The sequence below is a fragment of the Strix uralensis genome, chromosome 7 (genome assembly GCF_047716275.1).
Source record: "Strix uralensis isolate ZFMK-TIS-50842 chromosome 7, bStrUra1, whole genome shotgun sequence".
NCBI lineage: Eukaryota > Metazoa > Chordata > Aves > Strigiformes > Strigidae > Strix > Strix uralensis.
The window spans coordinates 26,745,400-26,766,268 of record NC_133978.1 but is presented as its reverse complement, the minus strand read 5'-3'; the positions used below and the strand labels follow the sequence as shown (position 1 = coordinate 26,766,268).

General features: G+C 62.7%; 2 protein-coding genes across 3 annotated transcripts; one reads left to right on the top strand and one right to left on the bottom strand.

The window, feature by feature from the left end:
- On the top strand, positions 1 to 12,277 carry R3HCC1L (R3H domain and coiled-coil containing 1 like). Its single transcript, XM_074874030.1, has 7 exons — positions 1 to 44; positions 5,609 to 7,080; positions 10,793 to 10,968; positions 11,083 to 11,153; positions 11,272 to 11,367; positions 11,541 to 11,681; positions 11,862 to 12,277. Exons 2-7 carry the CDS (start codon positions 5,623 to 5,625, stop codon positions 11,915 to 11,917), a joined length of 1,998 nt encoding a protein of 665 aa, XP_074730131.1. The 5' UTR covers positions 1 to 44; positions 5,609 to 5,622; the 3' UTR covers positions 11,918 to 12,277.
- A 2,036-nt stretch (positions 12,278 to 14,313) lies between these two features.
- On the bottom strand, positions 14,314 to 19,330 carry LOXL4 (lysyl oxidase like 4). 2 transcript variants are annotated; one of them, XM_074874028.1, is made up of 14 exons: positions 19,051 to 19,330; positions 18,699 to 18,877; positions 18,335 to 18,549; positions 17,724 to 17,762; positions 17,383 to 17,599; positions 17,050 to 17,233; positions 16,626 to 16,780; positions 16,137 to 16,304; positions 15,782 to 15,944; positions 15,406 to 15,649; positions 15,027 to 15,142; positions 14,793 to 14,929; positions 14,489 to 14,600; positions 14,314 to 14,384 (listed from the first exon to the last, which is right to left on the bottom strand). In XM_074874028.1, exons 1-14 carry the CDS (start codon positions 19,328 to 19,330, stop codon positions 14,314 to 14,316), a joined length of 2,280 nt encoding a protein of 759 aa, XP_074730129.1. The 2 variants fall into 2 exon arrangements, with proteins under 2 accessions (XP_074730129.1, XP_074730128.1); XM_074874027.1 differs by having other exon boundaries at positions 17,368 to 17,599; positions 18,335 to 18,546.
- Between the last annotated feature and the right edge of the window lie 1,539 nt (positions 19,331 to 20,869).

Here is a 20,869-nt window from a genome sequence, read left to right as displayed (position 1 = left end):
GGCGGCGGCGGCGCGGAGCGGCGGGGGACCCGGCGCGGCCACTGGTAACGGCGGGGGCCTGGCAGGCGGCACGGCCCGGCGGGGCGCTCGGGGCGGGGGCACAGCAGCCCGGGGGGCGCGTCCTGCCCGGTGCCCGGGCTGCACACTGTGCCCTTACCCCGCACTTCCCCAAGCCCTGGCCCAGTCCTGTCCCACAACCCGTTGTCCCGGCTCTGACCCCACCCCACCCCATGTCCCTGCCTTGTCCCCACCCCCTATCCAAGCCCTGACCCCAGCCCATGTTCCAGCCTTGTCCCCATCCCCTGTCCCAGCCCTGGCCCCCACCTCATGTCCCAGCCCTGACACCCAGTCCCAGCCTTGTCACCGCTCCCTGTCCCAGCCCTGACCCCACCCCATGTCCCAGCCTTGTCCCCCACTCCCTGTCCCAGCCCCTGACCCCACCCCATGTCCCAGCCTTGTCCCCCTCTCTCTGTCCCAGACCCAACCCCCCTTTCTGTCCCAGCCCTGACCCTCACCCCATGTCCCAGCCCTGTCCCTGACTCCGCTGGCATGCAGCCCCTGGAGCACCCGGGTAACATGGCACGTTGCAGACCCCATAACTCTCCCCACGTTACTGAGTCACACAGCGATGCCGGCAGTGACAGCCCTCGAGGGCAGGGGAGTTATACGGCATCCCCGGGCACTCAGTGCACCGGGCTCCCATGGCTCGTAAAACACATGCCTGGTGCTCCCAGCCACTGGGTGCTGTTTTTCACAGCTGCCTGCCTGCGCTGGGTGTCCCCTCCATCCTTCATGCTGCCTGTGGGGCTCTGTGTGCTGCCCGCTGTGGGGCTGTTGCAGCCCTGGGGTGGCCCATGGTACGGTGCTGGTGACCTGCTTCTGCTCCTTGCGTATTTTGAGGTGGTCACCCCGGTCACCTGCTTTCTGGTCCGAGCGCACTTCGGGGCTCTGGGCCTTGCTTTCCAGGCTGCTTCTGCCCACCAAGTAGCTGCTTGAGGTTATTTTACGTTCATTTTCCCAGACTGGGCCGCGCTTTGTTTCATGCCTACATTTCCTGGATCCTTTGAATGATTTCTCTGCTCTGGCCAGTGTTTGCAACACCTCTCTGCTCAGTATCATCTGCAAATTTAATTACAATTCACTATTCAAGTGAAAGTTTTGGAGATGGTGCAAAACAATACCCTGAAGTTCAGCTAAATTGTGTCTTGCTTGCCTTATCCAAAAGCTTTGCCCAGCAATTCTTCTGAAATAACTCCCGCCAGGCAAGCCAACATCCTTCATCCAGGAGCCCATTGCGGTAGGTGTGCAGGCTCCTTCCTCCACCCGTTATACTCTGCGCTAGGGATGGGCACAGGGTTTATTCTGTGCCCAACACGAGTTTTATTTTCCTTTCTCACACAGAAAATCAGTGCCTCGTTTGTTCTTGCTGTCACCAGGGCCCTGGTTTCTTCCCGGCACCGCATGTGTGTCAGCGGGTTAATCAGTTCATCTTGGTGCTGGCCACGCTGACCAGGTGACCGTGTCTATGTGGAGATGCTGTTTTTGCTTTCCCTGCAGCTGTTTTTGCGATGCCTCCGCCTCATTTGCATTTTTCTGGTTAAAAACAGTAATTTCGCCCTTTTGAGTCATCTTTATTTTTGAGCCATCATTAATTTTCTCTCCCTCCTTGTTTATTAATAGATCTTTTCACTTTTGTGCTGATTCTGCCTGGGTATATTTGTAAAGTCCTTTGTATTCCCCTTAGCCCTCTGGCTGTTAACTCCTTCTGCTGGTTTGTTGTCCCTTTTCTCCCCTGCAGCTATGAGGGGACACTATTGACTTACAGATCCTCCTCCTGTCTGAAATGTTCCCCTTCTCTTGTTCCAGGTATCTCCTAGGAGCATCACAAATGAAAGGCACGATTGAAATCTCTCTTTTCTCAGTGCCTTTTCTGCCTCCTCGCCTAGCCAGTATTTGCTCTGGCTGCTGGAGAGCATCTTTCTCCTGGCAGCAGGGGACAGGGACGTCATAAAGCCCAGGGGGCTGCGGGCAGCCATCGAACAGGATGCGGCTCTCTGCTCCTTGAAGCGCTTTGCTTCGCCTCGTGCCAGCAGCTCTGTGTTCTTGCCTTTGCTTTGCCTCTCCCTGCCATGTATCCAGGTCCTTCCCTGGACCCGTTGCCTGCTGCATGAGCCAGGCAGGCTGGGCTGGAACTCTGCTGAGAGTAGGAGAGGTGCAGGGTAGCTGAATCCTCTGATAATCCTTACCCAGGCTGCCAGGCGCCGGTGTTGTGCAGTCGGCAAGCGTGCCACAGCATGTGCCTGGCATGGGATGAGCCCTGCAAGCGCCGGGTTCCCCAGTGGGGCTGTTTAGAATCTCCTTGTACCTGCCTTTTTATTAGTCTTGTTATTATATTTATTTTTTTTTCCCTCCAAAGAGCCCAATCTGCAGCAGGCCATAAAGAGTGACATTGCGGGTGTGCGAGCTGCATGCTGAGGCTGTACGTGGTCCCCCAAGGCTCCCGGTCCCCCAGTGCTGCCATCCCTGTTCACCGACAAGGCTTTAAGGTTATCTGCTCTATTGATGGGAGTATGGATTGAGTGGAATTAGAAACCTCGAAGGCTAAAAATACAGCTCCCTGCCAGGAAATGCGGCAGCCTGCTGGGAGGGCGCTGGGTGGCACCGAAACTTTTCCGGGAACTGGCATGCTCCATGTGAGCCCCACAGCAGAGCATCTGTGCCTGTCCCCGGGTTACCTGAGCGGGACCGTGGCCGGCATCTCTGCGGGCAGTGGGAGAAGGTGGCGGGAGCCCTGGCTTTGCTGTCGGAGCTGCGCTGTAGGTGTCCTCACCCGCCAGGCAAAGGTGCAGATGATGGAGGGAATTTGGTGATGCGCTGTGCAGTGTGAAGTAGCCTGTGATGTGGACAGCCCTGTCTTGCTGTTGTTGTTGGGGTCCTTCCCTGGATGGGAGGGGGAGAGAAATTGGGGAGAAAACACTGCCTGTTCGTGCTGCAGAGTCGCTAGAGGAGAAACTCAGGTGGGCACATCACCCGGGCAGCTGCTCTGAGACCTCGCAAACTCATGCCACGAGCGGTGTGTTCCTGGGGACGGTGTGAGGGGAGCCGCTGCCCGTGGGGAGCCCCAGCCACCTCCGTCCCGCTGACCATGCCAGGCTGTGCTGCGCCGGGCTGGCGGGCATGACGTGCCAGGCAGCTGGGCAGTGCTCCCACCGCCACTCTTACCGTGGTACTGTGGCGTGCCCGGTCCAGGGCTGCCTTTCCCTGCTTGGTGCCGCAATGCCAACCTGTTTTGCTTGCTGGCTCCAAAAAGCAGGGCAGGACCCGGGGCAGCATGGGCCCTTTTGGGGATGTGCGGCCGATCGCTGCCTGGCTTTGCGGGGCGAGCTCGGTCTGGAGTCTGGAAGCGACAGGGTTGCCCTGCCCAGCGTAGTGTGAATGAGACCCGAAGCCAGGGCTGTTGCTCTGCCTCCTGGAGCGTGAAATCGGTCGGTGCCGACGCGTGGCCATGGCATCGATGAAGTGTGTAATAGGCTGGGGGCAGGAGCGGTGATGCCCTGTGGGGGAAAAGCAAAGTGCTGCAGCATCCCTGGCATCGTGGGCCAGCCACCACCCTGCCGTGCTTCTCCCCAGGCTGCAGGAAGCGGCGCTTCCCCAGCAGCGAGCAGTGGGCAGAGGCAAAGCTGTGCGGGGAGAGGATGCTCCCAGCACCAGCCGTCTGGCTAATGCCGCACCATCTGCTTTGGAGGGTGAGGCAAGGTGAACGGCAAGCTTTCGAGGAGCCCATAAATCCTGCGTGCGAAGGCTCTTCTTGGAGGTGACTTGGGATGTGTGTGGAGCAATGCTGCTCCTGGCTGCTCCCTGTGCTGGAAATTCTCGGGAAGCGGAGTCTGGGCGGGATCAGTGATCCCACAGAAGGCGTTTGGTGATGTCCCATGGGCTGAGACTCTGGGCTTGCCTGGGAAAAGTCCTTTAGCAGAACGTGCTTCGGTGCAGCTGGAAGCTCTGCGTGGGTGGAAATGGTGGTGCCAGGGGGGCTTCCAGTGCCCCCTCCCTTCCAGCACCTAGGCTGCTGCTTGCTGAGAAAATGTATAACACCTCAGTGTTGAAAAATGACTAATCCAGACCTTGGAGAGTTTGTAGGATACGTTTCTTTCTTGCGGTCGATAAAGATAAAGGGCATCGTTCTGCCAGCAAAATTAGCGTATCAAAGAGAGGGAAAAAAAATGACAAGTGCTGCGGAGACAGAAAAATGGTTGGGGCAGCCCCAGGATGGTGCCCAGCATCACTGTGGCACCTGTGTCTGCGCCTTGTGCTGCAGAAGTGTGCAGGGGTGCACCACGTTCCTGCCCACCTCTGCAGCACGAGGTGCAGACACGGGTGCCGCGGTGATGCTGGGGAGCGCTGCCCTGCCCGGGCTTGCCGGTGGTTTCCAGAGAGCCGTGGGAGACCCATCCATCACGCCGAGGCAGCCGTCTGTCTGTCTGTCTGTCCATCAGGAAGAGGGGATGATGCCGTGCGGCACGGGCAGCCCCGGCCGCTTTCCAGCCGGTGGTTGGCCTCCCCTCGCCTTCCCGGCACCGCTGCCGGCTGTCGGTGAGGGGCCGCGGGGAGCGTTCGCGCCTCGGCCGGGGGCTGCGTGGAGGGGAGGCTAATGTACCGGAGGTGCCTCGGAAATGAGAGCCTTGGATGGGTTCCTGGCCCTATTGATCCGCTGGCAGTTTATGCATCCTGACATTCATAATCTCAGTCGGCGCTGATGGTCCAGATTAATGGGCCCGGGGGCTGTCCATCCGTCACTTCACATTAATTACTGAAGAGGTGTTTTTCCAGTGATTTACCTGACAGCGGCCCGTGATGAATCCCCCTAAACAGAGTGGGCAGTGATTAATCACGGGGCCCCGGCCCGGCCCCGCTCTGCCTTCCCCTCAACCGCAGCGCAGCCCCCCACGCCATCCGTCTCCATAAACCCTACCTGATGCATATTTATAGGGGCAGGGGGGCCTGGCAGCTCACGGCGTGCCTGCTGCTGCCAAAGATGATGAAAAATAAATCTCTGCCGGGATGGGGCAGCAGGTGAGTGGGGCTGTGGCATGCTGGAGTGGCAGCTGTGGTCCCGCTCCAGGGTGTCCCCAGGCTGGGGTGTGGTTTATGGTGCTCCGTGGCTGCCATGGGCTTCTCCGTGGTTTTTGATGCATGTATGGTTCTATGTCCTATGGCCCTATGTCCCATAAGGGCTCTATGTCCTGCTTCGGCCACAGCTGCTGACCGCTGGGTCAGAGGAGGACCCAGGCAGCAGTTGCTGGAGCGAGCCAGGTGCCCTGGTGATGCTGGCAGGGTTTTCCTGCTTCCCCCAAGCCCAGTACATACGCCACCGAAGGCTTTAGGGCTGTGGGGTGCTCCAGCTGTCAAACCCCGTCTGCAGCGCCGCTACCGTGGGTGCAGTGTTGGGGCTCTGCTATCCATCACTGTGTGCCAGCTGCCATGGGAGTGAGGGTGGGTGCCATGCTGGGAACCCAACCCACTGACCCGGGCAGGGGCTGCCTGCTCCTGCCCAGCTGTGGGGCCGTTGGGATGCGGGCAGGGCAGTGACGCTGTCTCTCCTTGACAGGGAGCAGTGGCACCATGCAGCAGGAGGCGGAGGGCAGCCGGCCGCGCCGCAGGAAGCCCGACTTGCCCCTCTATGTGCCCAAAGCACGGCGGGAGAGAGCAGCGCAAGTGGCGGGTAACACACTGGCTGGACCCCGTCAGGAGCCCAAGAACCACCGCCTGGTGCAGGACACTTGCTGGGGCAGCGGCGAAGGGCAGCGGCGAAGCCCCTGTGCCAGGACGCAGATGGGCAGAGCATCAAGGAGGGAGAACAAGGTGGATTCTGGCCTGAAGGAGCCACGGGCAGCTTCTGCTGGGCACTGCCGGAGACCAGGAAGCAGCTGTCCCACTGCACTGGAGGGCCCAGAGGCATCACAGAGTGTGCAGGAGCTGTGCCCGGATCTGGCTGTTGCCCAGTCCTGGGACGGACAGGACAAAGCATCCCATGATGAAGGACTTGGGGAGCTCGGCCATGGCCACCGCATGATGAGGACTGAGCCTGACCATCCATCCCCACCAAGTGCCCAGTCTGGGGCTGCAGAGGCAACCCCTGAGCCCAGGGGCAACCCTACTAGCCCAGCACCCCCTGTTAGCCCAGTGCTGGCATGTCGGACAGGGCCAAGTGACATGTCGGAGAATTTGGGGGACAGCACCCCAGATCCAGCCGGGGACCTCTCCCAGCACCCAGGAGAGGGTGTCCTGCAGCTGGCAGGGCCGGAAAACCGGGGCAGTGTGCCTGGACTGGCATGGGAGCTTGCAGGTCCAAAAACCCAGGAGGAGGAGAGGGAGTGTGTGGGGTCTCTTCTGGCAGGGCAGAGCAAGAGCTGTGCCGTTGGGGTGCTAGAGGAGGAGAAGGAGGAGAGGTGGGGAGCCATGGCTGAGCTCGCTGGGGAGAGGGCCTTGGATGCACCAGGAGGAGCCAGCTGCAGACCTGGGTGCTCGAGTGGTGGTGCGGGTGATGCACCAGTGCTCCCAGTGGAGAGCACCCTAGGGCAGGGCATTGTCAGTCCGTCCCAGCTCCCATCTGGCAAGGAGGAGAGCACTGCCAGTGCCGGGCATCCTGGCGGGGAGGGCGACCTGATGCCCGCTGCGGAGGGAGCGGGCAGCACCTCTGCCTGCAGAGATGGTAGTGCTGGGGCTGAGAACAGCCGGAGTGCTGATGAGGAGCCGGTGAGCGGTGCATGGGAGGGGGCACCCCCGGAGAGCCACAAGCTCCTGCCACCCCTGGAGTTGCTGTGCCGTGGCGTAGAGGAGCTCTTGCCCACAGCCTGGGCTGAGGAGCTGGCGGGTGCAAACAAGGACGTGGACTTGCCACAGCAGCACCAGTGTGACCAGGAGGCTGAGGAGGAAGAGGGAGGTTTCCACAGCGATTCCCCAAAGGCAGAGCAGACCAGTTCCGGGACCCCGAGCCAGGCCAGCCCAGGTGCCGAGGAGAGCTGGGACGCGCTGTTCAACGACGACGGGGACTGCCTGGACCCACGCCTACTGGAGGAGGTATGTCCTGCGAGCCAGCGCCTGTGGGGGTTTGCAGGGATGGTGGCTGCTGCCTACTGGGATGTGGGGACGGGTCCATGGCAGTCGGCTTTCCCTGTGTCCTCCGGGGTGGGTGCATGGTGGGGCAGGCTGCACCCGGTACACGTGGCCAGCCTGGCTGTGCTGCCTGCTGTCACCGCCAGCCATCCCCAAGGGCATGAACTGCCTGCAGTTCTGAAACACCTGGGACCTCCACCTTCCCCCCTGGCTGGTTCCCATCCTGCGGTACTGGTGAAGACTGGGGGAGAGCTTTCCTCTATAGTACATAAAGTGCACCCAGTAAAACCTGCTCGAGCGCCATAAACCGCAACTGCACCCTAGTGAAACCGGGGCTGGTGATAAAGAAATGGGCTGAGACGTATGGGCTCCCATTGAAATAGCAACGGGAAGTTTCCTCGAAACTACGGCTTCTTAATCAGCTGTGGCTCATTACCATCCCCTCCTGCACGCGTGCGGCTGAATTTACTACAATTAGCTGCTTAGCACCGGGACCCACGCCGTTTTCCTGCCATTCGCGAGGAAAGCTCGGCTTCTGCAGTGAGGCTGGATATCCCTTATTGCATTTTAAATCAGTAGCATCAAACCGGTAATTTTCTGAATGACATTAATGTGCCCAAAGTAACAAACAGCGCTAATATTGTTACAGCCAGCGTCCATCCACCCCGGGCTGGAAGCAGGGTGTGAAGTGGCAGATGGTGCCTGATAACAGCTTCTGGGAGGGGATGAGATTAACTCAGGAGCATTGTTACTGGGGAGCACTGGTACCCACCTCGTCCATGGGGCCATGTTCGGGCTGGTGTGCCTTCACCAAGCCCCACGTGAGGCTGGGACAGGGTGTGGAGTGCACAGAGCTTGCCTCCGGGGCTGCTCGGAGGGAGATGTGGAAGAGTTTTGGTACCCTCATCCCTGCCTGGCTGTGTTCCCCCCAGCTCCAGGCAGGAGGTTGTGGTGAGCACTGGTGTGAGGAGGACAGTGCTGCCGCTCCAGTGTCAGCTGGCAGACGTGCTGGCACTGGCTTTCCATGGACTGGCATGGCGGGCATGGCTTTGTCCTCGGGCACAGCGGAGCAGCTGCCTGGCCCCGTGGGGAGGCAGGTCAGGGAGGGCCTGTGTGATGGTGCAGCTGTAGGATGCTGTGGGCAACATTGTGTGATGCAGCACCAGTGCTAATTGTGAACAGCTCTGGAGCATCCATGTTAGCTCCCCTGTGCACAAGCTCTGAGCAAAGTTTGGGCTTCCCAGGGAGCTTCCGAAAATGAGTGAATAAGAACCTGAAAAAGGGATTTATCTATTAAAAGTTGACATCTTAACCCCCCTGCAGATTCCCATGCCGAGCTTGGAGCTTCCCAAGCCCTCCAAGCTCTCGGCAGGCAGACGCAGCTGCTCAGGAGGGCGCAGGCTCTTGGGGAGATGGAGCTGTTCTTAATTAACAAAAAAGACGAGAAAATTAGTAGTGTTCTTCCTCATAACCAAATCCTTATGCACTGCAGATAGCTGGCAGAGAGCAAGATTTATGACTTTCTATATGGAGGAGAGATTTCTGATAGCGGACAGCTCTTTAATCTAGCAGGAAAAAACACCACAGTGAGATCCATTGGCTGGAAGCTGAAACCAGACAAATTCAGAGAAGAAATCAGTTTGAATGCAGAGTGTAATTAAGCACTGGACCATTTCCTTGCAGGCTTGGTGGACTCTCCATCAGCTGCTGTGGCGGGGTGGGGACTGTGGTGCGTGCGTGCTGGCACATGCCTCCCCTCCGGCTCTGGAGGTGTGCTCCCGGCAAGCGAGCAGGGGCGTAAGCAAGTGACCACAGCCCCTTCTGATATGCTCCAGCGAGAGTGCATCTTTCCAGAGCACCGAGGCATGACAGACAGGCTTCATTTCCTGCCTCCGCTATCTGTCTGACCATCCATTAGCAGACCCTTCCCAGTGCCAGGTGCCTGCCAGGGCTGGGGTCCATACTCCATGCTCCCTGCCCTTCCCCACAGCTGGGGGCAGTGGGAACCCTGTGTGTCCAGGCTGGCAGCGCGGCAGGACCTGTTGAGCTGTGCCTGCCGTGCGGCTGAGCCCAGCTGCCAGACGGCTCCTGTCCTTGCCGCCCCGCCACACTTGGTGATTTGTGAAGGTCAAGGACCGCTCTGGCACTCTGTGCTCCTGCTCTCTAATCATCTTCCCAGCGCCTGGCACCACCCGAGTGCTCTGCTCCCTCAAGCGGCACCACAGGGCGTCATCCTGCCCGGGGATGGCTCCTTCGCCTCCCCCAAGCGGGCAGGGGTGCCTGATGAGTGCGCTGTCCCGCACGGGGTGCGCTCAGTTAATGGGTGATGGTGGTGGGGCAGGCGGCTCTGCTGGCAGCCCTAGCCTGTCCCGTGAGCTCCATAACTCAGCTCTACCCTCCACCGGCATCCAGCCGCCCTGGCAGCACCCCCTCACCTGCCGTGAATCCATCTTCCCCATAAAATTGTCGGAATGAGCACTTTTTATTGACTGAGCTGGCTGGGATTTATGGACTCTAACCTTCCAGCCGTGGTGTGCTCTGCTACGATCGCTTGGGGGATCGGGCTGGGAACCTGGCTGAGTTATGTGCCCGCTCCCCAGCACCACACCAGTCCCATGCTCTGGGGGGGGACTGGGGAGCCCCCACTGGCTTTGGGCTGCTCCTGGCCCAGTGTCTCAGCCAGAGCAGGGCCGTGAACCCCCCTTGGCCTCCGGCACGGTGCAGTTTGGAAAGCAGGGGTGCAGTAAGCGATGCAGGGTGGCCCACTGGGCAGAAAGTGCTGCAGGGTGGCCCATCAGCACTGCTGTTGCAGGGCGGAGGGGAGCAAGGGGGCAGCTGCACCCCTGTGTCACGGCATTGAGAGACTGCTGCCCATGTTTTAAAATAAAGGTTAAAAAATGGGAGAGGTAGAAAAGCGCTACAGCCGTCATCTTTTAGGGCTGGAGAAAGTGCCCCGCTGTGAGATACTAAAGGCGCACAACCCGTTTAGCTTATCAAGACAAAGATTGAGAAGGGACTTGATTAGTGTGAGTAAGTGCCATCACAGGGAGGGGACTGGTTACTGAGGGCTCTTTAATCCAACAGAGAAGCAGAACAAGAACCGCTGGCTGGAAAGCGAAGCCGGACAAATTCAAATGAGAAATAAGGCATAAATTTTTAGACGCACAGGTGATTAACCACCAGAACTTGCTCCTCAGGGGAGCACGGGCTCTTCCATCTTGGCGTCTGGGGTGCCGATGGGCTGCTCTGGTGCATGTGCTGCAGCTGGGGCATGTCGAGCCCGGTGCTCCCATGTGGCGGGCAGACGTCAGTCTTTCCTCCTGGCCTTGCTGTCCTGCTCCTTGTTGTTTGCCAAATGTATTTCAGCGCATCGCTGTGGAAGGAGGGGTGTGTTTGGGGGTGCACGCGCTGTCTCACTGGTGCCATTCTTACCGTGTCCCCAGTGGGACTGCAGAGCATGACAAGTGAAGGGATGCTGGTAATGGGAACAGCAAGTGCATGGCGTGAGAGCACTGGTCGATAACTCCTAATATCTCAATGCCATGAATCCATCTGCAGTGCTGGGGCGGGGCGCGGGGGCTGGACCACTTCCCAGGGAGGCTTGCCATGGATCTGGAGCTGGAGTGGGGTGAGCGGGCATGGGTTGCTCAGTGCTGTGCCTCTCCCATCCCTGCAGCTCTCGGGAGGTGAGAAGCACCGGGAGAGCCGACAGTCACCCCGCTTCGACTACTATGGGGCTGAGCCCACCGCACTGGACCTCAGCGATGCCGAGCTGCCCCACGTCATCGAGATCTATGATTTCCCCTCGGATTTCCGCACTGAGGACCTGCTGCGTGTCTTCTGCAGCTATCAGTGAGTCTGCTGGCAATGTCCTGTTCCCAGCACTGGGGTCCCTGGCCTGGGCTCTGCTCCAAACCCCTGCCCACCTGGTGCCGATGCCTTGCTGAGCTTCCCTCTCTCTGGCAGGAAAAAAGGCTTTGATATTAAGTGGGTGGATGATACACACGCCCTGGGCATCTTCTCCAGCCCCATAACAGGTATTGCTCCCGGTTTGGCTGGGGATGGGCAGAGGGGAGGCGTCCCTGCCTCTGCTGTGGCCAGATCCTGGGCATAGGGCTGGCGCCACACACGGACACCGCTGCTCTCTCCCTGCAGCACGCGATGCCCTCAGCACCAAGCACCTGATGGTGAAGACACGCCCGCTCTCCCAGGGCACCCGCGCCTCTAAAGCCAAAGCCAGGGCGTACGCCGGTGAGTGATGCTGGCCCGTGCAAGCTTGTGCCATGGTGCTTGTGCTGCAGCATCTTCATCCCTATAACTGGGGAAGGACAGGGCAGCCGGCATGGCTCCACAGCACTTAAATACCAGATGCCCCGTCCCTCCTGGGATGTCCCTACTGATGTCCCCCATCTCTGCTCACCCAGACTACCTCCAGCCAGCCAAGGAGCGCCCTGAAACATCGGCTGCCCTGGCCAGGCGGCTGGTGATTGGTGCCCTGGGGGTACGCAGCAACCAGACGCCAGCCCAGCGAGATGCCGAGCGGAGGAAGCTGCAAGAAGCCCGGGGTGAGATTTGGATATCCGGGAGGGCTGCTGTGTGGGGGGACCCTCTTCGTGGATGCCTCTTCTCACAGGGTGCTGGGTGGGAAGGGGCTGTGCCAGGGTGGGCTCCAGCCACCTCCGTGGGGAAGTGGGTAGCTGTGGGGTGATGGGGATGTGGGGTTGACCCTCCTCTTGTCTCTGCAGAGAGGAAGCGCCTGGAGAACAAGCAGCGGGAGGATGCCTGGGAGGGTCGGGACTGAGCCGGGAAGCTGCACCTTCAGCCCCACTGGGAACCCCCCTGGGGCACCCTGCATCTTAGAGCTGGGACGGATGCCGCACCGCATCTAAAAGCACTGGGCTGCTCCCCTGAAAGGGCTGAGCAGGGCGTGCGCAGGCTGGTTGGTGCATGCGGATGTTGTCGCCGTCAGGCAGCGCTGCCCATTCTGCCCAGGGCAGGATCCCTGGTGCTGCCTGCTGCAGTGAGAGCAGCTGGTGGAACGCAGGGAGCTCGGCAGCGAGCATGCGGGGCCGTGCGGGGTGGCCCTGGCCACCTGGCAGGGCTTTGTGAGCGAGAGTTTCTGTCCTTTATTTTGCTAATAAATACCATTTATTTTACTGTGCCTGGTCTGGATGTAGCTCTCCATGCTCCCGCATGCCAGAGGGGCTTTGCATGCCAGAGGCTGCTGTGCATGGCCCCCGCCACCATGGGGATGTCCACCCCTCCCAGGTGGTGAGTGTCCCTGGCGGGGGGGGGGGGGGGGGGCAGGGGGCGCAGGCAGGAGGGGTCGGGCAGGGTGGTGGGCAGGAATGTTCTGGCAGGGACCCTGTTTACTTCCATGGAACAGCTGCAGCCTCGAACAGCGGGGCCCTTGTCGGTGCGCGGGCAGGGCCCCGTTCCCGGCCCTGTGCAGGGCTGTGATGTGGCGGCGCTGCCGGCGCTGGCAGGCTGGGGGCTTCCTGCCCTGCCCTGGAGTGGGCGTGCAGGCAGGCGGCTGGGACCTGCCTTTGGCTCCTCTGCTTTGCATCGTCTCTCAGCACCCGAAAAACAGCCTTGTGTGCCTCAGCACTCCCACCCTATAGCCCCCCAAACCCTCAGGGCCACGGTTTGTGGGGCTCCTGTGCCCTTCACAGCAGGTGGGGATGGGGACGGTGCTTTTCTGCCACCCCCGCCAGCGGTTTGTGTGTGTTTTTGGTCATGGCTGCCTTGCCCCAGCCTGCCCTGAAGGGCTTGTGTGGCTGCCCTGTGTCCCCTGGCTGTCCCCCAGCCTGGCGGCGGTGGAGCTGGTCATGACCCCGCGGTGGTGGCTGTCTGCCCCCGTGCTGGCGGTGCTGCCAGCTGGGGGCCATCTTGGCCGCCGCTCCCGGCCGCTTGCGGCTCGACCACCGGAAAGTTAAGGGCATGAAGCTGCTCTCATGTGGAAGGCATCTTACCCACTGTCCAGCATCCCTTGAACTCTGACCACGCTGGAGCAAGCCTCTGCCAGCATGCGCCTCTCCTTGGCCCTTGGCCTCAGGCCACCCCAGTGTGTCAGCGCTGTCCCTGGCAGCTCCTCCATGTGTGGGAGCCATCACATGTGGGTACAACCCAGTCTGTCCTGGCTGTGCAGGGCTAAAGTGGGTGCTGGCAGCCCCCCACCCCAGGCTGGTGTCTGCCAGCAAGGTGGGGATGGGCAGGGGTGTGTAAGGAAAGGGGTGGCACTGCCTGGTAGCTGGCTGGCCTTGGGCTGGGCAGTACAGAGTGTGGGTTGGTGGCATTCCCATTTATTTCCTTTTATTAAAAAAAAAGCTAGAAACCACGGGAGGAAAGACACACAGAGCAAGGGCACGGTGTTCCCTGTGTCCCCACCCTGTGCCCAGGAGAAAGGGCTTCAAGGGGCAGAGTGGCCCCATCCCTCCTTCTGGGCCTGGGAAGCTGCCAGGGTAGCCCCTGGGAAAGCCTGGCACAGTGGCTGCAGCCATGGTGGCCAGTGGGCAGCCTGCCAGCCCATGCTGCCACGGAACTGGCCCAGTCCCCTTATGCGCATGGGGTCAGCCAGTTTAGGGCTGGGGTTCCCCAGCCGGTGGGGACTGCTGGCAACGAGCCGGAGCCGCTGGGCACCAGCCACAGGCAGCCAGCTAGAGGGCTGGTGGCCCTGGGTGGCCGTGGGTGGCAGCAGGGGGACACTGCCTGACCAGGGGGACATCATCTAGACAAGGGTTGTTCCTGGCCAGGTCCTGATGTGGAAGAGCGCAGGGGAAGGAGCAGGGGATGGTGGGGTTGATAAGGGAGTACCCCCTCTCCCATAGCACAGCACCTTTATTGAGGACAGGACTGGTGCACAGGTGGCAGTGGCTGGGGCCTGTCTTGAGCCTGCTGGGGCAGGGGGGCCGGGCAGGCAGGCTGAGGTAGTTGTCCTGGTGGCACTGGAGCTACAGAGGTGGGGGCTGCTGCCGTACCTGGATCCCCTCTTGGAGGTCCCACCGACAGCACAGGGCTGAACACCCCCAGGTGCTCCCCGCTGGCCCCAGTGCTCATCTCCATTCTCTGCAGCAGTGTCAATAAATACAAAAGTCTTCGAGTCCCTGAGCTCAGTCTGGTGCTGCTGGGGCGCAGGGGCTGGGGTGTGGGAGGCAGGCTGCCCCGTGGCATTGCCGGGAGCATGCCGACGCCAGGGGGTCACACAAGGTTGTTGGCCAGGCGCTCCCGTCGCTCCAGATCGCTCACCACATCGGCGCCATAGGCATCACCTGGGGAGAGTGATAGCATGGTTCGGGGGGACATGGGAGCTGCAGCAGCCTCCACTTACCCTCACCCTGCCCACCATGCCCTCTCTGCTCCCATCCCTCCGTACTTGTGTGGCAGCCATGCATCCAGATGCGCTGCCCATCATATTTGCACTGGCATTGCATCACGTTGTTGGAGAAGTCTGACTCGGCCACCTCATGCTTGGGGTTCACGACCACCTGGGGAGGGTGAGAGGCAGGGCTGGGGGTACTGCTGACGTGCCTTGCCCAGGCAGGGCCATGGCATGCACTGTGGGGTGCAGAGCAGCACCCCGATGTGCAGGGTGAGGAGTGCTGGTGGTGCCCATGGAGGGTGGCCCCCAGCGCTGAGCTCTGGTGGCTCGATGCCCCCCTGCCCCTCCATCCCCATACCTGGAAGGTGTAGCTGCCCGGCGGCACGTCAGTGATGTCGATCCACTGGCAGTCGATGTCGTGGCGGTAGGTGTCCCAGCACCCCACGCTCACCCCCTGCTCCCCAAAGTTGGCACAGGCAAAGCGTCGCTGCAGCCCTGTGGGAGGGAGGGGAGGTGAGGGAGGGCATGGGCAGAGCCCCCCTCAGGGAGCAGGATGGGGAGGATTGCTGGCAGCTCTGTAGCTGGCACCTACCTTCGGGGCAGTTGGTGTCCTCCAGGCAAAAGCTGGCCTTGTGCCCTTCGGCCACCTTGGAGCCGTTGAGCGTCAGCAGGTCATAGTGGGTGAAGACCTCAATGCTGTGGAAGTGCCTGTGGGGACAGGGGCTGAGCGTGGGGGAGTGCCTGGCTGAGGAGCATGCGGCCAGCCCAGCCACCCAGCCGGGGACGGGCAGCACCCAGAGGCTCTCAGCAAATTACAGCCTTGAAGCCAAATAAAGCCGTAATGACAGTGCCAGCACAGACGCTGCTAATTACCCCGGGCGGGCCAGCTTCTGTGGGACGTGTGCCACCATGTCCTGCCTGTCCCAGGGAGGGGGCAACCCCCTGCCAGCTCCTGCCCACGGGTCACTCACCGGTGGCACTGGTGCCAGGTCCAGGCGTGGCGCCCCATCTTGGGTCGGAAATCGGCTCTGCCCAGGTTGTGGATCTGGGAGGAGAAGCGGAGGAGGCGGCGGTGGCCGTAGGGCCAGTGCATGTGGTCAGCGGAGCGGGAGAGGCAGCGCTCCTCGTGGGCGCAGTACAGCAGCTCCAGCGGCCGGTCCTCCAGGTAGGCTGTCTCCTGCACCAGCTGGGCGTTCATCACCAGGTCTGGGGCATCTGGCAGGGAGAGGATCGGTGCAGATGGAGCAGGTGATCCCCACCCCATGTATTCCCCCCACCCCTGCTCTCTGTGCCAGGAGAAGGGGGGTGCCCCTTCCCAGCGGTACCCCATGGGCTCCTGGTACTCACGGGTGGTGCAGGTGACCCCTGCTGAGAAGCGTCCCCCGCCGCTGGGGCAGTGGACAGGGCCGTGGCGCTGGCACTGCTGGAGGGCCAGCTCGGTGCCGGTGCAGCTCACCCCACTCATCAGCACCCGGGTGGCATCAGGGCTGCCTGCCCAGTACCATGTCTCCTGGGCAGAGGAGGAGCACAGCGCTCGGACCAGCCCTGCCAGCACTCACCCCGCCTCCCCTGCCAGCCTCCCTGCCCCAGCACTGCCACCAGGGCTTGTCCCCCTGGGCTGTCCCATCCCAGAGCTCCTGGCCATCCCATGCATCCCGTTGGACCCCTTGCAGCCCAGGCCACAGGCTGGGACCCCGCTCACCTGGAGGGCATGGCTGGCAAAGCCCAGCCCCAGCTGCCGGCAGACGACCATGGCCTCGTTCAGGCCCCACTGTGCACCACACACTGCACCCCACTGTAGCTGGCCCTGCACTGGTACCAGCACCTCCACCACACCCTCCTCGGGGCTGCGGCCCCCTGCCAGCCGCACCTGCGGACAAAGAGGGGCTGAGCCGGAATGTGGGACAGACCCCCAGCCCTCCCACCCAGAGCTGCAATGTGGCAGGCAGCCCCATGTATCCAGCTGAACATCTCCCCCACCTTCCTCTTCTTCCTTTCCTCCCCACAAGACCACTTTTGCCACCAGCTCATCCTGCAGACCCCCATCAGCGTGCTGCTCTGTGTCCCCCCATCCCCTGGGCCACCATGGGGCTGCTCTGAGCGTCCATACACCAGGTACAGAGCCTGGGGGGCAGGGGCTGTGCAATGGGGCTGGGGCTTCACAGGCTCTGGGGAGGAGGCAGGGGCTCACCTGGCTCTGGAAGTCCATGTGGGGCACGTGGCAGCGTACGGCAGCATCAGCCTCATGCCGGCACCCACTCCGCTCGGCGTCCTGGAAGTGGCACTCACCCAGGGAGCGCTCGTGGCCAGTGCACCGTACCTCACTCATGTGGATGGGCCCCAGGCCTGAAGCGGAGGGAGGGTCAGAGCTCCCTGCTCCATGCCCATCCTGGAGTAGGGAGGACCCCCATCCTCTTTCCCCTGGTCTGGGTGTTTGCTATGGGAATGGGGCTGTCTGTGGCAGAAGCAGCCAGGGGAGCCCCATCCCAGTGCAGGCTGGAGCTGCCTGGACACCCCAGGATGCTCCAGCAGCACCCAGTAGACCAGGGGCTTTCCCCATTGTGCCCCTCCAAGCCCAGCAGCACCCCAAGTCCCTGCTGTGCTGCCTGCCTCACCTTGGCCCATCTGGGCTCCCACCAGGGCTTGCTTCGCCGTCCCGTAGCCCAGCTGCCGGCACACCACGCTGGCCGCGGCCAGGTCCCACTGCTTGTCACACACGGTGCCCCACTGCCCGTGGCGCAGCACCTCCACCCGGCCCTCACCAGCATGGGTGCCTGCTCGCAGCCGCACTGGGAGCACCTGGGCAAAGGGGAGCAGCCGGTCAGTGGCCCCAGGGCATGGCCACCTGCCTGCACCATGGGCACGAGTACAAACAGGGTGGCCGGGTGCTGCCCAGCTACAGGACCCTCCATTGGCAGGATGGGGCACGGGGCTGTGCTGGGGCTCACCTTCCCTGGGGAGGTCTTGCTCCTGCCCTTGCCTGTGCCCTTCTGGAAGACAGGGCTGGGGAGGCAGCTGACGATGGCGTGCATGCCGCGGGGGCAGGCGTGTTGTCCGGGAGCCAGTGGGGCAACCTGCGTGGGGCAGCGGGCCAGGTGGGGCTCTGCGCCCTGGCACCGCACCCTGTGGACCCAGAAGCTATTCTTCTGGCTGAGGGTCTTCAGGCTGCCAAGGGAGAGGTGCAGGGGCCAGCATCAGCTCGGGTGTCGGAGACTCTCCCCCACCCAACACTGGTGCTGGGTGCCCACTCAGGGTGCCCTTGCCCACCCTGCCCAGGGCTGAGCCCTACCTGGAGTTGGGGTCCTTCAGTTTCATGTTCCAGAGCTTCCTGTGGGTGCAGAGAGCCGGGAGGTTGGGGGGGGGCCATGCCAACCCTGCTGGGCTCTGGACCCCCCGCCCCATCATCCCTGCCCTCCCCAGCACCCTGTGGCAGGAGCTGGATCCGTGGGGTCCTCCCACAGCATGGCAGGGTGAGGACAGGTCCTCTCCCTACTGGCAATTACCATGCCAAGCCTGGCTGTGCCGTGTGCCCCAGAGGGACCGCGTGACTCCTGGCACCGGCAGGGGCTCATTATGGACTGTATTTATAGCCCCAGCCCGAGGCGGGGGCGGAGGGGCCGAGGGCCGCTGGTCTCTCCTCTCCTTCCACCCACGCTGTGCTGGCCACGGCTGGTGACTGTCCCCACAGCCTCCTGGCTGCTGCTGAGCCCAGCTCTGCCCCTTGTTGAGGCCCCAAGAAGGGGACCCAGGCGTGGCCAGGCCATACCAGCACCCCGCACACCCACCCACGTGTGCATCCCTTCCCCGACACCCCCGAGTCTCTTGCCCCCACAGCGTGTCCAGCCAGGCCCCCCACCCCACGCGTCCCACAGCTGTGATGCAGGTCTCCTGCATCCCTACCGGTAGAAGTTGGTGTTGATGTGCTTCTCCTGGGGGAAGCCCAGCATCCCGCAGACCACGCGGCTGTTGTTCCTGGTCCAGCCAGCATCGCACACCTGCCTCCAGCGCCCGTTGTGCTTCACCTCCACAGCACCCTCCGTCACCGGCATGCTCAGCTTGGCCCGTGCCAGGATGGGCTTGAGCCGCACCTCCTCCAGGCTCAGCCCCAGCACCTGCTGTGGTGGGCACAGGGGTGGGCACAGGGGCTCCAGCATCCAGGGCAGGGTGTTCAGGATGGGGACAAGGGGAAGGGCCGGAGAGACCTGCTCCAGTCCCCCTGGTGTACCCTGCTGGGCACAGGGCAACCCCATGGCCCTCCACTCACCTCTCCCAGGTGACCAGAGGTGGTGGCCTGGGGGAGGCTGCCAGGCAGACGCTGTTCTGAGCACACCACACCGGCATCCTCGCCGTGGTGGCAGTCGCTGGTGCCCCAGCCGTTGTGGATGCACTCTGCCAGGGAGCCCTCGCTGCCCCCGCACCGCACATTGTCCAGCCAGATGGGGCCTGGGGATGCATATGCAAGGCTGTGGGTCACTGTTGGTGAGGGGTCCCCACCTCCCTCCCCAGGACCAGGGCTGCCTGCACTCACAGCCCCTCAGGCAGGCTTCCCCAGCCAGCGCTAAGCACACTGCCCTTGCCAGGACCCCCTGTCCCCCCATTCCCCACCTGCCCCCTACCTTCCCCTTGGCCGTAGGTGGCACTATGGGTCCAGGTGACAGCCGCGGTGTAGCCCAGCTGCCGGCAGGCGACGGTGGCCGCGTGGAAGTCGAAGCCATCATCGCAGACGGTGCCCCAACGCCCCTGGTACAACACCTCCAGCCGACCCTCTCCGGCTGGCCCCCGTGGCCCCACCAGCCGCAGCTGCACTGGGGCTGGCTCCTGCTCGCTGGGGGCCACCCAGCACAGCAGCAGCACCAGCGGCAGCAGGGTGGGGCTTGTGCCAGCTGGTATCACCATCGTGGTTCCCGGGGGTGGGATGCCTGGGAACAGCCCGACACTGAGCCCTTAGGGACCATGGCAGGGTGGGGGGTGCTGCTGCAGCCCCCCTGTGCCCCAAGAGCTGGGTGATGGTGAAAGGATATCATGCCCCCTCGCACAGCAGTGACACCCTTGTCCCTGCGCTGTGGGGGACACAGGGCTGGTCCCCACCATGCACAGCTTGCAGCATCCCCCACCCCGGGGCTCAGCCGCCAGCCTCACACCCACCTGCCCCTCAGTGGGGTCACCCAGCCCTGGCAGAGCCCTCCCAGGGACCCACGGCCCCGCGCTCAGCTCTGGCTGCAACACTCACAGGCAGCCCCATGAACACTGCCCTGCCCCTGTTGTTCCTGCCTGCCCTATGCTTCGGGTCATGGGTGGGAGCCCCACAGAGCCCCCCTTTATCCCCCACCCGAACCCTGTGCCAGACACTGGGGTCCCCTCCCCATCCTGCACACAGCCCCTGTCCCCCATCACCCCATCTCTCCCCCTGCATCCCCACTCAGAGCACTAGTGGGGTTGCTGCCCCTCACTCCAGTTGCCCAGACCCCCCCACTCCGGGGCCGTCCCCGGCACTCACCCTGGCCGGGGTGACGGTGCAGGACAGGCAGCGGCGTGGGGCAGGCAGTGGCGAGGGGACGCGGTGCTGGCTCACGCCGACCTCCAGCAGCTCTCCTGCTGCCGAGCACCGCCTGCCGCCGCTTTTATGGTGCGGCGGGGTGGGCCGCCCCGGGTGGGGGCCCACGCTGCCCAGCCCGGCCCCGGGCCCCCCCGCACGGTGCCTGGAGCCCAGCCCTGCACTCTGCACCCTTCCCAGCCCTCCTCTGCCACCCTGGGGCAAACCTCCCAACCCCTGCCCCTCACCCGCAGCTTGGGGGGGTGCAAGCACCCCTGGGATAGCCCCTACCTGCTGTGAGTATGGATGCCCCCCCCACTGAATGCACCCAGTGCCTCCATTCAGGCATGCCCCCCCCCCCCCCCGCACCACCACACGATGGGGCTGGCCCCCAGCCAGGCAGAGCATGGGTTTTCTGGGGGTGACAAACTGCTACACTAGGGACACCCCAGAAGGACACCCCTTGCCCCTTCCCACCCCACGCAGCAGTTCAAGCAGGTGCGCAGACATGGGGTACCTGGGGCTACTGCAACGGGGCCGTGACTTGTGGGGCACAGAGACCAGGGGAGGCTGTGGGGAGGCACTGGGAGCCCAGAGCAGGGTCCTCGTGGGGCTCAGGGCATCACCTGGGCCATCACCAGACAGGCTGGCTGCCAGGGTCCCCAGGCACAGCCCCCCTCCGTGGGACCTGGAGACAGGGGATGCCCCCCCAACCTGCCCTGGGAGCAACCTCTGGCTTGGGGTGCTGCCAGTCCCCAGGGCACCCCGCTGCCCACCCGTCCCGCCGTGCCACGCCGTGGGACTGGGATAAACAGGAAGCCCTGTGCCCATGCCGTGGCCGGGGGCTGGCCAGGAATGTGCCGGTGGCCACCGGGCTGTTTGTTTGGCGTCAAAGCAGCTGG